We start from the raw sequence: 11561 nt of genomic DNA, 5'->3' as shown, positions 1-11561 counted from the left end.
CTGAATCCGGAGTTCCTCCTGTGTCTAGCCAAATCTTCCTGATATTCCAGAGCCCAGCAGGCTGCCCTGGCGAGGACAGAAGGCAGGCTGCTGCCAGGACCCCGTCCCACAGCTGCCCTTGAAGTGCGGCTCTCAGTCAGAACCTCATCCCCTCGGCCCCCCAGTCAGCCCAGACCCCCAGGGAACAATGCAATCTCTGTGCTGGGACGACATGTGCTGAGAGGGGCCCTCACGGAACACAGCAACCCACCAGCAGCTTGGGATAGGTTCCGGGCTTCTGGGTCTGCAACTTATACAATTTTAACAACTTTTTTTTTTTGTTAAGATTTAATTTATTTATTTATTTGACAGAGATCACAAGCAGGCAGAGAGGCAGGCAGAGAGAAAGAGGGGAGGAAGCAGGCTCCCCGATGAGCAGAGAGCCCAACTCGGGGCTCGATCCCAGGACCCTGAGATCATGACCCGAGCTGAAGGTAGAAGCTTTAGCCCACTGAGCCACCCAGGCGCCCACAACTTTTTTAAGATTTTATTTATTTTTAAGATTTATTTGACTGAGAGGGACCACAAGCATGGGGAGGGGCACAGGGAGAAGCAGGCTCCCCACTGAGTAGGGAGCCTGATGTGGGACTCGATCCCAGAACCCTGGGATCATGACCTGAGCCAAAGGCCCACACTTCACCACCTGAGCCCCCCAGGTGCCCCATAACAACTCTTTATATAAAAATATATACACGTATAAAAAGTTATGGGTGCAAAATTAGGTATAAAAGTTGGTATTTTATTTTTTTAAACTTTTAAGATTTCATTTATTTATTTGAGAGAGGGCTAGAGAGCATGGACATGACGGGAGGAGAGGCAGGCAGAAGGAGAAGCAAACCCCCACTGAGCAGGGAGCCTGACGCAGGACTGGATCCCAGGACCATGAGCACAGCCAAAGGCAGTCACTTAACCAACCGAGACACCCAGGCGCCCCCCAAAGTTGGTATTTTAGAATGAGCTATCATACAAGCAGCCGAGTTTAAAAAGCTGGCAAGTCCTGCACCACCACCAAAGCCAGGAGACAGGGGTGCGCGGCTGTGATACCGCCTCCTGCCTGGGGCCTGGCCACACCCTTGCTGATGGCACAGCTGCCAGGAGGGGCCTCTGGGGACCTCTCTCTACAGCCCACTGGTGACCAGGCCTCCCCGAGTGACCCACGAACCTCACCCAGTCAGACAGGAGCGGCAGTCCTCAGGCTACACTGTCCGTATGGGGGAAACTCCATGCTATTCTCTTACTGAAGAGTTGAGAAAGAAAACTTCTCTTAAGAAACAAGGGTTCTGGGATGCCTGGGTGGCTCAGTTGGTTAAGCAGCTGCCTTCAGCTCGGGTCATGATCCCAGCGTCCTGGGATGGACTCCCACATCGGGTTTCTTGCTCGGCAGGAAGCCTGCTTCTCCCTCTGCCTCCATCTGCCAGTGCTCGCTCTCTCTCTCTCTCTCTGACAAATATATAAATAAAATCTTTAAGAAAAAAAAAGAAAGAAACAAGGGTTCTGTTTGTCACAAGGCATTACAAAGGTCTCTTGGCAAACGTCTACGATAAACATTGAGTTACAACGCACATGAAGGAAATACACAGTCCTGTGCGTGACTGAAATCAGTGAAAGTTTATTCAAATGTTTATGCAAAAGACTTTCTTAGCATCAGTGCCGATCAGAACAGCCCGCGTGAAGCGGCAGCCGTGGGGTTAGTGCTTTTACACAAAGGAGTCGCTCACAAGCTTTAGAAGGGCAGGCGAGATGGGGTGCTGACAGGAAGGACTCAGCGGCTACCAAACTTACCCAGGACCCACAATTTGGTCACTCCCAGAACCAGCTTCCAGACTGCTCGGCCTGCGGCAGGGCACAGAGCGGGCCCGGAAAGGAAGGGAATGTGCTCAGTGAAACTAGCCAAGAGAAGCCGACCGCGGTACTGGTTTCATGTCTACCCCCACGTCTAACCCACCGGGAGGCATCTTCCCCACATCAGAGTCGCTCCCAGAGAGGAGACGGGAGGAGCTGCCGGGGAACACGTGCTCAGCAGTAGCCGGCGCGCCGGCCCGTTTCGGTTCAGCCTCCGGGCAACAGTGTTTCCACGGGGCCCGCGCGATGGGGCTCACACCCACCCCAGCGTGGTTTTACCCAGCCGTGGAGCAAACGGTTAGTGTGAAGACTCGGGGAAGCAGCCCTGCCGGACAGCACTGGGGGCGGCAGGAGGCGCTGGCCGCAGGCGTCTGGCTGGGACCTGGCGCCCATCCAGAGCAGGGACGCTCACTGGGTGAGATTCCTCATGATATTCAGCGAGGACCCTCTATACCCCGACCCGAAATGATTCCAGTGGTTCAAGTAGTGGAAGAGCTGGTAGAGCTGCTGGCGGGCCTCAAACCCCGGGGCCTTGGGGACCGCGCGGTGGTAGGCGGAGTAGAAGGAGTGGCTGAAACCCCCAAACATGCCGGCTATCGCCAGCTCGTACTCCGAGTGGCCGTAGAAAGAGGCCGGGTCAAAGATGATGGGGCCAGAGGAATCCTCGGCTACGTTTCCTCCCCAGAGGTCTCCATGCAGCAGGGCTGGGACGATGTCCAGGTCGCGAAACAGGTCGGGGATCTTTAGCTGCAGGAAGGAAACCCATTCTCAGCCAAGTAACCAGCACACGTGGGAGGGACACAGACGCTTTCCTGTGTGGCCCAACCGCCCCAGCAGAGCGTAGCACACAGATCCGCAGGGACACACACGGCTCGGACGGGGTGGGGGGACGCCGACAGCCACCCCGCTGGCCGGCCCAGCCCATCTCCTGTCCAGGCCTGGACCCCCGGTGGCCGCACCTGCCTCGGGGCCTCCGCAGTCCGGCCCTGGCTGCGCTTACCTGCAGAGCAGACCAGAGCTCCCGGGCCTCTCTGTCCCCAGACCCCTGCTCCACCATGTCCATCTGGGGCTGAATGCGCTGCCGGGCATAGAAGGCGACCCAGTCCTCCTGCCAGTCGTTCACCTGCATGGACAGAGGAGAATGGCAGAGCCCAAGGAAGAAGCCCGAAGCAGTGGGGCACTGCTTTAAGGGTAGGCTGTGCAAGGCGTGGTGGCTGACCAGGCAGACAGTGTCTTGTGGACAGAGGGGGACCTCACACCCTGTTGCAGAAGCAGGGGACCCTCCCATGCGGAGCAACACAGGCCCCTCTGAAGAGCTCTAGGGCACATTCTGTCCACCTGCACTCACGCAGGAGCACACCCAGAGCTGGCCTGCCCCTACCCGGGGCTTGTTTCTGACCATCCACCGGCCACAAGGACCCCTCTGGAGCCCCCACCCAGGCAACCAGCACTGCCCTCCCCAGAGCGAGGACATGGGGGGTCGCATGAGGCCGGTTCAAGAAAACCGTCGAGGGCAGCAACCACCACCTGACAACAGAGAACCCCTCCCCCAGGCGTGTGCGCGCAGGCCTAGGTGTCTGTACGCACACTGGGCAAGCCACAGGCAGGCGAGGAGGGAGCAGAGCCAGCGGAACGGCCCCAGAGTTCCCCGGAGCAGGGGGGACCAGGGAACACCAGCCTTCAGGCACTTGGCACCCAGAGCAGGTTCCTGGACAACCCCTCCCCACATTCCAAAACCTGAATAGCGTCTCCCGTGCCCAGGTGCCCACCAGGAATCCCTGAAAGTTTCCTCTTCCAAGAAGCCACCTGCACCGTCTGGGAGCACAGCTCCCACCCTCCCCGTTCAGCATCTGCTGGGCACTGGGTCGAGCCCCAGGGCCCAAATTCCCAGGGAGCCAACCACAGGATCATAAAACTGAAAGGTGCAGTCCATTTCCATGATGCTATCTTTGAGGATCTTCTGCCCTGAAGCCTAATGTTTCCACACCTCGAGACCCAGCAGCCTGACTTGTTGGTCCTGATCATCTGAGCTTACCTAGCATGTGAGGCAGGTAAACCTCATGTCAACCTCTCCAAAATCAGCCAAGAGAAAAAGGGAGCAAAGACTTTTACTAAATTTCATAAAGGGAGAGGAGGGTTCCTCCCCTGGGCAGGCGACCTGACCTGATGGGAACGCAGAAGGCGAAGTGCTGGTGTCGCTCACCTGGGGGAGGTATCCACAGCACGTCACCACGTCAAACCCAAACTGGTCCACGAAGGGCCGTACCACCTGCCCGGCTCTCTTCCCTTGTAAGCAGAAGGAAGACAAGAAAGACAACTGGCTCCCACACTCCCTCCCGCTGCTCTTGGAGCTCAGCGCAGCGCTCAGGCCTGTCTTGCTTAGCCCCTCCCCCCATGTCCTCATCCAGAGACAAATGAGGGCCCCGTCTCCACAAAACCTCAGGGCCCGGGAACAGCCTGCTCTGCTCGGACTCAGTGACGCAGGACACCCACACTGCCCAGGAGAGACGCCAGAGGCCGTTCAGAGGAGTGACAACACTGCATCCGAGAAAGGAGGAAAGCAGCTCACCCTGTGACCTGTTGGGAAAGGATGGCTCTCGGTGGCCAGCCTTGCCCTGGCCGTCTGTGAAGAATAAACTGATTTGAAACGGCCTCCTTGGTGTCCCCTGCGGCTCCCCCAAACTAGGCAAAAACCCTAAAGGCCTGGACAACGTGGGCCTGGCAGGGGCAGGGTGCAGCCGACAGGACCCATCTGGCACAGCAGACTTGGCCGTCCGCCCCTGGTGTGTCAGCTGTTCCGCTCGCACAGTGACCCCAGGGCTGCACGAAGATTACCAAACATCAGAAGACGAGAATACTGGAAGCACTAAGCTCTGCAAAGGCTGGACGTGCGGGCCGCCGTGCTGTGTGCCTCACATGCAGCTGTTCTCAGGAGAAGAGGCACAGCACAGAAAGCCACTGCAGCTGTGACAGGCTTCCCTCTGGGGCAGGAGGGTAAAGGAACCGTACAGGACGGGGGGAATACTTCTTCCAAACACGCTCCGTTACGGTACAGAATCGTGTTCCCTGTGTCCACCGTGTCCCTAGCCTTCGGGGTGTCACTCCTCTCCTTGAGCATCAACACAGACCCACCCACATGCCCACGCCGGCCAAGTGTGTTCGAGGGGCCCTCACACCCACACCGCTGCATACCCACAGTGCTGGCCTCCTTCTGGAGGGTCTCCCCACGCCTCTTGTTGTCTAGGTGTAGGTCCGCGAGCTGGGTTCCGAGCTTGGCAGCGTGGCTGTGAAAGAAAGAGCGTCAGTCAAGCACGGGGCACATCACCGTGGGGTCACGGCCTCGTGCACAGTCTCAGGCCACGGAAAGCAGGTCAAGGGGACATAAAGTCGGCTTCAGGGACCGGAAGGGGAATGAAGGGCCCCGGTTGTCTGGTGCTCTTTCCCAGCCTTTCCCGGGCAGCTGGGTCCCTCGTCCACATCTCCTCTTGGGAGATTCCTTTCCCATCTGCCCTCAGTGTGCACAGCCGAGGGTTAGGGTTCCGGTTAGGTCCACAGCCCGTGATGCGTGGGGTCACAGGTCCCTCAAAGCGATACCCTGATGCGAGCTTTCAGGTATGAAGGGGCTCAGACTCAGAAATGAAACAGAGCCATGGGGCACCTGCGGGTTTAGTCCATGAAGCCTCTGCCTTCAGCTCAGGTCATGGTCCCAGGGTCCTGGGATCGAGCCCCACATCCGGCTCCCTGCTTGGGAGGGGAGGGTAGTCTGCATCTCCCTCTCCCTCTGCTCTCCCTGCTGTGCTGTTTCTCTCTTACTAAAATAAGTACATAAAATCTTAAAAGAAAAAAAATCTCAAGACTCAAAAAAATGCTTAAAAAAAAAAGAGGGGCGCCTGGGTGGCTCAGTGGGTTAAGCCTCTGCCTTGGGCTCAGGTCATGATCTCAGGGTCCTGGGATCGAGCCCCACATCGGGCTCTCTGCTCAGCGGGGAGCCTGCTTCCCCCTCTCTCTGCCTGCCTCTCTGCCTACTTGTGATCTCTGTCTGTCAAATAAATAAATCAAATCTGTATTAAAAAAAAAAAAAAAGAGAGAACACAAGCCAAGTTGGGGGGTGCCCAGACAGACCTGCTCAGGTACCGCATGTCCACGTGCTCCATCACCAGCAGGCTGCCGCCTCCCGGGCCGTCCAGGACCTTGATGGGCTTGGGCACTCTCACGGTGTCCGTTCTCAGGATGGCAGTTAAACTTGCCATCTCACCTTCAAACATTCTTTTGGCCTTTCCGACAAATAATGGAGGAAGAGGAGAGAAGAGAGAGCAAGATGACTTCTGGAAAGGGGTTACACGCAAGTGTTTCCTCAAGCGTCGCAATCTGAAGCGGAGGCCACCTGACTGCAGACCCGACAGACGCAGATTCTCGGGCTTTCCAGCAGAGCAGGCTGCGCACTGAACCGGCCCAGGAGGAAGCGAGGTCGCACTGTCTTGTTCTGGACCCTCTTCTACACTCTCACTGAGTCTCTCCAGAGAGGGAAGGGGAAGGCCTCTCATATTCCACCAAACATCTGGTGCAGAGCGGGACTATGCATGCGGGCCATCATCTGACGGCACCCTGGCCACAGTCCTGTGCCACCTGGCCCTCCACCTGCACATGCTACGCACCTGAGGTCACCTCTCACCAGGTTCGAGGGCACCTCTGACCTCACATTGGAAACCATCCCATCTTAACCACCATTTCCGGTCTCCCCCAGACGGCAGCAACTGTCCTTCCCCTCACCTCCCTGCTCACCCTGGCAGGGACCCTTACTGACGGCAAATCCCTGCCTGGAACACGCCTGAGCTAGCAACCTGTGCGAGCCCCACAGGGTCTGGCCCTGCCCGCTCTCTGTGCTCCCCGGGGCTCCCTGCCCTGGGCTCCCCCCTTCACCTCCACGCCCACAGGGTCTGGCCCTGCCCGCTCTCTGTGCTCCCCGGGGCTCCCTGCCCTGGGCTCCCCCCTTCACCTCCACGCCCACAGGGTCTGGCCCTGCCCGCTCTCTGTGCTGCCCTGGGCTCCCCCCTTCACCTCCACGCCCACGTGTGCACACACCAGCACACGCATACACACCCCCGTGCTCCTGGACTATGGTCTTCTAGTTCCCCACAGCTCAAAGAGGCCATGTGCCTCTGCTCGGAGCCCACCCCCACCTTCTGACAAGGTAGACCCTTCCTCCTCATGCTTCAGATTTCAACTTAGTATGTTCTGACTTCTCAGAAAAATCTTCTCTCACCTCCTAGACTAAGTAACTACTCCCTTCAGAGCAGCTTTTTTTTTTCCCCAGTCAAAATGCTACAGAAGTATAAGAAAACGGCACAAATGGGAGCACGTGACTCCGGTTTTCACCAAGGCTGCGCACTGCAGGACGACCCCCACACACAGACAGGAGGCTGCCGCCCGGAGGCCCCTCTGCTCCCCAGCCCCTCGCATCCCCATCCCCACAGATGGGTCCTTCTACATGCAGAGCAAGCAGTCTGGCTGCTCTGTCCCGCTGCCTTTGTTCTGCTGGTGCGTTAACAGTCAGAGATTACTCTCACCGCAGTGCACAGCTCCCACAGCTCCCCAGAACGGGCGGGCCCAGGGCACCGACCCACAGCCGGGCAGTTTCCAGCAACTTCCAGCGTGGGCCTACGAGGAAGTGCTGCCAGGAATGTTCTCTCCGTACTCTCAGGACTGGGTCTATGACTTCGGCCGAACTGCTCACATTCCCCACGCCTGCTCCCTCCCCTGTAAAGGTGGGTTAATACGGGGACCAAGTTCCCAGGCTCTTGGCCCTGTGCAACTGAGCTGGCCGCTAACACTGGCGCAGCCCGTTCTGAACACTCTGTAAACACATCATCGTCATCCCTCCACCGTGGAGACCTAACGGCACCGGCTGCTTTGTACCAGAGCACTGGTCCGGAAAAGCCGAGTAAGGGAAGAAGATGATCAGCAACCATCAGGGGCAGGTGGAGAGGACCTGTGAACGCAGCCAGAGCTGAAGCCTCCCTCACAGAAGTGTCTGTGGGTCCCTGAGAGGAGAGGGAGAGAAGTAGGCAGCGGCGGGGGAGGCCACAGTGCTCCAAAAAAGCTCTGGAGCTTAAGGGAGGAGGAGGAGGGACCCAACCGCAGGCCCCGAGACAGATAAGAATAATCTTGCTTCGAGGGGGTCAGCTCACGGGGCTGTGAGGGAAAGACTCGAGCAATCAGCAGTCTCGCAGCAGGGCGGAAGCAACCTCCACGCCCTACGAGGTAAGGCGCAGAAGGAAGTCCTGTTTTCGAGCCGCCGGCCGATGTTTATGCTACGGCACCGCACCGCTCACAGCAGTGCCCACACAAAGCCAGAAAAGTACACGTGCGGAACCACCTGCCAAAGGACCACAAGGAACTCCGGGGAGAAAGGTCAGCAAGAGGAGTGTGGACTTTGGGGCACTGGGCCACCTCCGTCGGTGAACAGGTGGCTCTTGATCTCACGCTGGGTGCAGAGATGACTCTGAAGGTGGAAACACACACACAGGAAGAGGCCAGATGCCACACATGTGGGACAACAAAGCCAGAAAGCCGAGAAGCCCTGCAGGAGAACGTGAGGAGGGGCAGCGCGACCCGTGAGGGCTGCTGAGGTGACTCCAAGCCCAACGCGGACAGACTCCTGCAAGAAGACGGTGCAGCAGGAAGGCAGCGCGTCCCCGCAGGGCAGAGCGTGGAAGGGGGTCGGTTCAGAAAGAGCTGGCCCGCTCTGGCAGACAGCCAGCGGGAGTCACATCTGGGAAGAAAGTGAAAACCACTGCAAGAATGCTCTCTAGGGGCGGAATGAAGGCGCAGCAGGTCTGTGACCTGAGGACCGGGTACTGGGGGCAGCCCCTCCCGCCCCATCTGAAACAATGCACTGCCCAGCTGCCCACTGCCTCCTGGAGCCAGCCCGGGCTTTCCCGCTAAGAGCACTGGCGTGACCCACCCAAACGGGCACAGAAGTGACAGCCGCACCGGGGGAAGTACGGCTTCAGCACCGAAGCTCCCCTGTCGTCTCCGGGGCCCCTGTGAGAAGGTTCATGTACAGACAGAACTTTCTGGAGTGAGGGGCTACCGTGGCCCAAAGCCGGTGCCCCCTGCCCCGTTCCTCTGTCAAAACCTAAGTCCCAGTGTGACCCTCCCTGGAGGTGACTGGGCTCCCGGGGCTGGAGCCCGCTTCATGGGGTTGGTGCTGTGACACAGAGACCCCAGGGCGCTCCCTTGCCCCCGACACTGAGAACAGGGAAAAGTCCCTTCGCAGCGCGGCGGTGGGCTCTCACCGGACACCTGCCAGCTCCCAGAGCGGAGACGCCGGCACTGCCGGGTCCGTGGACCCGCGGCCCAAACCCGCAGAGGCAGCGGCTCCAGGATTTCCAACAACACAGACATCCCGATCGCCGCAAGTGCCAGTAAGCCCCGGAACAAGACGCTGCCGCTGCCGGGCCCGCTCAAACCCGCGGCGGCCAGCCGCCCCAGAACCGCCGTCCCCGCGGCAGCGCGGCGCAGGCCTGCGCGCACAGGTCCCGAGACGGCCGCCCACGGGGCGCGCTACCCGCCCCGGGGCTTCCAAGGCTCAGCTGGGGGCGCGACCCCAGGAACCGCGGACACGGCCCACCGGCCCGGGGGCAGCAAGCGCCACCGCCCCGCGGCCCTGCCGTGCAGACCCCGCCCGGGCCTTGGGCACTTCCGCGCCCACCCCAGAGCCCGAACCCCGACCTCCGACCCCAGACCCGGGCCCGGAGCCCCACCCAGACGCCGCTCGCCCACCGCCCCCCACCCTGACCCGGCCCGCCGCGGCCCCGACCTCCGCCTTGGAGTTCACTTTCACAAACACGCGTCCTTTGTCCGTGTCGTAACTCTGGCCCTGGCTAATGCACCCGCCCCCCGAGTGACCCGTAGCCTTGACGAAGTCGCAGCCCAGCTCCCGCTTCAGCAGCGCCTCCATGTTCCCCCACGCACGTCCGCGCACCGCTTCCGGCCAGGGAATGGCCGGTAGCGGGGACGCGCGGTGATTGGGTGAGGCTTGAGAGGGGCGGAACCTGGTCACGGGAGCACAGGAGGACTGGGTGGGGCGCTGAGGGGCGGGTCCGGGCCGCCAGGACACCCTGCGATTGGGTGGGGCGCTGAGGGGCGGGCCCGGGCCGCCAGGACACCCTGGGATTGGGAGGGGCGCTGAGGGGCGGGCCCGGGCCGCCAGGACACCCTGCGATTGGGTGGGGCGCTGAGGGGCGGGCCCGGGCCGCCAGGACACCCTGCGATTGGGAGGGGCGCTGAGGGGCGGGCCCGGGCCGCCAGGACACCCTGCGATTGGGAGGGGCGCTGAGGGGCGGGCCCGGGCCGCCAGGACACCCTGCGATTGGGTGGGGCCCTGAGGGGCGGGCCCGGGCCGCCAGGACACTCTGCGATTGGGTGAGGCGCTGAGGGGCGGGCCCGGGCCGCCAGGACACCCTGCGATTGGGTGGGGCGCTGAGGGGCGGGTCCGGGCCGCCAGGACACCCTGCGATTGGGTGGGGCGCTGAGGGGCGGGCCCGGGCCGCCAGGACACCCTGCGACTGGGTGGGGCGCTGAGGGGCGGGCCCGGGCCGCCAGGACACCCTGCGACTGGGTGGGGGGCGGTGGGCTCTGGGACTCACCCCGGAGACAGGGCGGGAGAGCTGCTCCCCGGGGCCGCCGTCCGCACCCGCTGCGGCTTCTCTTGTTCGCTCCTTCCGCGTGACGGCCGCTGGCACCCGGCTCCGCGGCCCGACGGAGCGCTCCGGGGAAGGCGCGGCGGAGCTCGCGGGTGGGCCCCGTTCGCCCCAAGCGGCCGGCTGCCTGGCGGGCAGAGACGGACTCCGGGGAGCAGCCGCGGCCCGCGCCCGGGACAGGCGGCCCGGCGGCCCGCACGGCAGGGAGGGGCTCCCTTTCGGGGGCCGTGCGCGCAGCCGGGGGTCGCCCGCTCCCGCAGACGGGCCGGCCGGCAGCGACGACGGGACGGACGCGGCGCGAACGCCGGGGGCCCGGCATCTCCGCGCGCTGGGCCGCAGCTGCGACGCCCGAGGGTGCTCGTCCGCGGGGCCCGGCCTCTCGCCCGGCCACTCGCCCGCCCTTCGCTCACCGGCGGGACGCGCCGACTCAGCCGCCGCACGGACGCAGTGACAGCCCAGCCCCGTGGGTCCGCGGTTCACGTCCGCGCGGGCGCCTCCCGCGCCAACCCGGAAGCGCAGAGCGGGAGCCCCGGGCTGCGCGCGTCTCCCATTGGCTGGGCTGTGCCCGTCTCTCATTGGCTGGGCTGTTGCCGGGGCAGCAGGAACCCTTCGGTCCAGGAGCAGGGTTGGTAAAGTGGTACCTCCCCGCAAGGCGCCTCTCTTCCGGTTGGGTCTGTAATTGATAACGGGCTGGCCACAGCGCGCCCCCTGCCGGCCTCCTGACACCATTTTGGTGAGACTTTCCTTGATTGATTTTCACAGCTGACTCTAAAAGGTTAAGCAGTTTCTGTAAAGAACCAAAGGACGTTTTATAAATTCAAAACAAAGATTAATTAATCTTACATTAAAAATTAAAATCTAGAGCTACTGAGCCGATTTAACAGCTTAATAAGAGAATTAGCAAACTGGAAGAGATCAGAGAAATCATGAACAGGGGTGCTTGGGTGGCTCAGTCAGTTAAGCGCCTACCTTTGG

The 11561-nt window shown here is 61.2% G+C and overlaps 1 protein-coding gene across 5 annotated transcripts; it reads right to left on the bottom strand.

Annotated features, from left to right (window-relative positions):
* Window positions 1–747: 747 nt before the first annotated feature.
* FN3KRP (fructosamine 3 kinase related protein) lies at window positions 748–11101 on the bottom strand. 5 transcript variants are annotated; one of them, XM_080825953.1, is made up of 8 exons: window positions 9704–9896; window positions 6004–6155; window positions 5074–5165; window positions 4085–4167; window positions 2882–3004; window positions 2492–2628; window positions 1822–1872; window positions 748–1479 (listed from the first exon to the last, which is right to left on the bottom strand). In XM_080825953.1, exons 1-8 carry the CDS (start codon window positions 9842–9844, stop codon window positions 1338–1340), a joined length of 921 nt encoding a protein of 306 aa, XP_080682079.1. In that variant the 5' UTR covers window positions 9845–9896; the 3' UTR covers window positions 748–1337. The 5 variants fall into 5 exon arrangements, with proteins under 5 accessions (XP_080682079.1, XP_080682077.1, XP_080682080.1 ...); XM_080825951.1 differs by lacking the exon at window positions 9704–9896 and having other exon boundaries at window positions 6004–6540; XM_080825954.1 differs by lacking the exon at window positions 748–1479 and having other exon boundaries at window positions 1624–1872.
* Between the last annotated feature and the right edge of the window lie 460 nt (window positions 11102–11561).

The sequence above is a fragment of the Martes martes genome (genome assembly GCF_963455335.1).
Source record: "Martes martes genome assembly, chromosome: 16".
NCBI lineage: Eukaryota > Metazoa > Chordata > Mammalia > Carnivora > Mustelidae > Martes > Martes martes.
This window is presented reverse-complemented; position numbering and strand designations above follow the sequence as displayed.

Coding starts and splice junctions, on each gene's coding strand:
- FN3KRP (XM_080825951.1), bottom strand. CDS start 6,425: ATGAGAGGCCTTCCCCTTCCCTCTCTGGAGAGACTCAGTGAGAGTGTA. Junction 5,166..6,003: donor GACATGCGGTACCTGAGCAG/GTCTGTCTGGGC, acceptor TTTCTTTCACAG/CCACGCTGCCAAGCTCGGAA. Junction 4,168..5,073: donor GAAGGAGGCCAGCACTGTGG/GTATGCAGCGGT, acceptor TCTGCTTACAAG/GGAAGAGAGCCGGGCAGGTG.